The sequence below is a fragment of the Sinocyclocheilus rhinocerous genome, unplaced genomic scaffold (genome assembly GCF_001515625.1).
Source record: "Sinocyclocheilus rhinocerous isolate Xijiao unplaced genomic scaffold, SAMN03320098_v1.1 scaffold837, whole genome shotgun sequence".
NCBI classification, from domain to species: Eukaryota; Metazoa; Chordata; class Actinopteri; order Cypriniformes; family Cyprinidae; genus Sinocyclocheilus; species Sinocyclocheilus rhinocerous.
In genome coordinates, this window is record NW_015650219.1 from 1,049,247 (window position 1) to 1,052,531 (window position 3,285).

At 39.2% G+C, this 3,285-nt stretch overlaps 1 protein-coding gene across 2 annotated transcripts in view; it reads right to left on the reverse strand.

Moving 5' to 3' along the window:
* LOC107711573 (histone deacetylase 8-like) overlaps positions 1-3,285 on the reverse strand; it is a 42,398-nt gene that overhangs the window by 11,580 nt on the left and 27,533 nt on the right. The window contains exon 10 of one of the 2 annotated variants that reach the window (XM_016516571.1): positions 2,934-3,039. The exons of the other annotated variant lie outside the window; for it this stretch is intronic. Coding sequence (XP_016372057.1) covers positions 2,934-3,039 — 106 coding nt within the window. The remainder of the gene's footprint in view (positions 1-2,933; positions 3,040-3,285) is intronic. 2 annotated transcript variants of the gene reach the window in all.

The window sequence follows — 3,285 nt, forward strand, 5'->3', positions numbered from 1 at the left end:
AACAACAACACTGCATGCTGCTTCTGCGTCAGACTGATGCTGGCTGGACAGGATTTACAGCGAGTTTTCACAAGCGCGATAATCAAACACGGTTTTGATGATAATTAAATTTTAAACGGTAATACTAACCGTCTGGGCATTTTATCGTGATTTATCGTGAAACCGGTAATCGTTCCATCCCTAAAAGGGAGCGCTCTTTGCTCGCATTCTGCCGTGCCAAACCATGCACACAACAGCCTATGCTTGCACTTCTTTCAAAATAACAGTGGTTTGTGAATATTGATGCTTTAATAACAAATATTTTATCGGAAGCGTTTATGCTGTTGTGGCTAGGCGACACGGAACTTACTATTTTGATGGATGTACTGAAAAAAATCTATATAGGCTACTTTTATGCTGGCTGGGCGGGACGAGATAACATATTTCTGTAGGAGCGGGACAGAAAAATCCATCCAACGCAGGTCTCTAACCTAGTGTTTTAAAATCGGTTCAGATTTTAAAAGTTGTGTAGTGTATTCTAGCCTTAAGATGAAGTGAAGGTCAGAAATGAGGCTGTCAGTTTTCAGACTGTACTGATTGCTTCCTCATACGATGAGGTGGTGACCTCCGAGGGACCTTCAGCTCTGCAGCAAAGATGCCAGCTCTCAAGAAGAGAGCAGGGGCCGGACCGAGAGATCAATAAGATGTAAATGGGGAGAGAAATGTTTAGTCGCAATTGAAACGCCAGTAAGTAGACTAAAGCTAAGGTGGAGCAGATGTGACTGTCTGTTTCTTCAGCTTGTTGATGAGCATTTAAACTCAAGGGCTGCACAAAAGTCAAGGGTGGTTAAACAGGTCAACTTCGACCCATAAGGAGCTAGGTGATAAGAACAGGGGACCACAAACCGCCACTCATATCTCTCTCATAAACATCAGTGGTTTAGAGGGGTGAACACTCATTCCTTTAAAGAGATAGTTCACCCAAAGATGAAAATTCAGTCATTACTCATGACTCACAAGATTTTATCCATACTATGGAAGTCAGTGGGATCCACTGTTGTTTTCGACCCTTTTTGACTTTACTGTATGGCCAAAACAGTTCATTCAAAATATCTTTTTGGGTGAACTACTCATTTAAAGGGGTCATATGATGCGATTTCAAGTTTTTCCTTTCTCTTTGGAGTGTTACAAGCTCTTGGTGCATAAAGAAGATCTGTAAAGTTGCAAAGACTAAAGTCTCAAATCCAAAGAGATATTCTTTATAAAAGTTAAGAGTCAGCCACACCTACCTAAAACGGCTCGTTCTAACACGCCCCCACATACCTACGTCACGATCTGGGAAGATTTGCATAACACCGCCCAAATGTTCAAGCAAAGAAAGAAGGCGTAACTTTTATCCTCGCTGTAGTATTGTTGTCGAAAAGCACAACATTTTTGTGTTAAAGAATGTAATAGTAATGATATTGTATTTTTACTTTCTTACATATTGTATTATGTAAAGTATATGCACTTTTATAACTGTGTTTTTTTTACTGCGTTTCTGTTAAAACACAGTAGTATGAAATTTCATTTCAACATAATTTATATCATTTATTGCTGAATTTGGAGTTTATGGCAGTATGAACACATACACAGTATGAATCACTGTCAGATATGAATTAATTAAATGGTATTGTAATTTAAAATTTTCTTTCAGATATAAAAATGAACAATTCAGTAATAAAAAGTGATGTAGCATCATTAAGAACAAACATGATCTAACAATGATCTACGAATGTAATGACAAGGATTTTTCATTTTTGGGTGAGCAATCTCTCTAATGTTTGTTAATATTGATATTTACATATCCTAACACAGACTTCAGCTACCAAGCACTCAGCTAGTCTGCCAAACATACAATCAGTTGTAGTTTTAATTTCAGTTAATACTTTTAATGAAGTATTTTTCTAATGAGCTACTTTAACTTCACTTAAGTCAATATCCATAAACGTGTCTTTACATTTACTTAAACATGACAGTATGATATTTTAAACAACACTATATAAATATGAGTAAAGTGAAGGACTTTGTGAGACTTGGGTTAGCTTTTCTGAATCAAATTTGTTCTTATACACAAACAATGCCCGTGTGTTAATATTCGGAACACTGCTTTTCCGTTTTCACTGCCAGATTTTTGCCCATTTACACACATGTTTGAATGAGCTCAGAAGGAACCATCTTTATTTTATTACATCCAAGGGGCATCTGAAATGTTCTCAGCATAGCTTTGAAACATGTTTTGAGTCTTAAGACTACTGTCCCTGGAGAAGGTGAAAAGGCAAGAGTTTGCTGAAACCTCACATAAACACACACAAACATAGAGTTCATGCACAGTTGCTGCAATAAAAATACACTGTTATAACTAATAAGAAGAACCTTGTGTCAAAGGGACAAACCCGACACTTTGTCAAGAAACATCTCATAAAAGTGTGGATGAGTGCGTGTCTGGGGCCCTGCACGTACATGTGTGCAAATGTTCCTTGTTTAGCCTGTTCTCATTCTCTTCCCAGCCGCTCTTTTGAGACTTCAGCTTCAAGTTTCTAAGAATGCTTTGCTTATTTGTTTACTGATGACCGGGAACATCAAACAGACATGTTTCTCTTTTCTACAGCTGAGGAGAGCCAGTCATAGGGGACAACTGTGGTTGGTTTAAAGGTCTCCCTGGTGACTGGAGGGGGGTGGGACACATAGTTCTTGAGGAGGCTGGAGGGACAGCTGGATGAATGAATGACTGACACGCCATCCTACCCATCATCAATGGTTTTCCAAATAAACAGGCCATTACTTTAAATATTTGAACCAGCTTTGAAATGGACAAAAGTAATTACATCTGTGGAAATGGTATTCGATTAAGTGTGACATTCAGGGCCGGTGTTTGTGTTTGGTGAGTTTCTGGTTGTTGTCATGGTGATTACCTTTGATGGTGCTGATGACCCGCTCCAGATGCTGGCTCTCGTTGCGGTCGGGTCGGCAGCTCGGGCTGATCTCCAGGGAATAATCCGGGCCGTATTCGGTGAAGTACTGGATTAGAGATATAAGCAAAGCAAAGCAAAACACAAAACGTTAGTTGTTAAACGGATCGTAGTTGATCCGTGATCCGTACGGACCAAGCCCCACGGTTCGACACGCATGTGATCCGCGGATTAATTGCAATATTTAACCATAATAGAGTATAAGTTTATCATTTGTTCGTATTTACACAAGCAAGCGAATTTTAAACAATTCCAGAGAGAAAAGGCGAAAGGGAACTCGATTCGTTACTCGCGC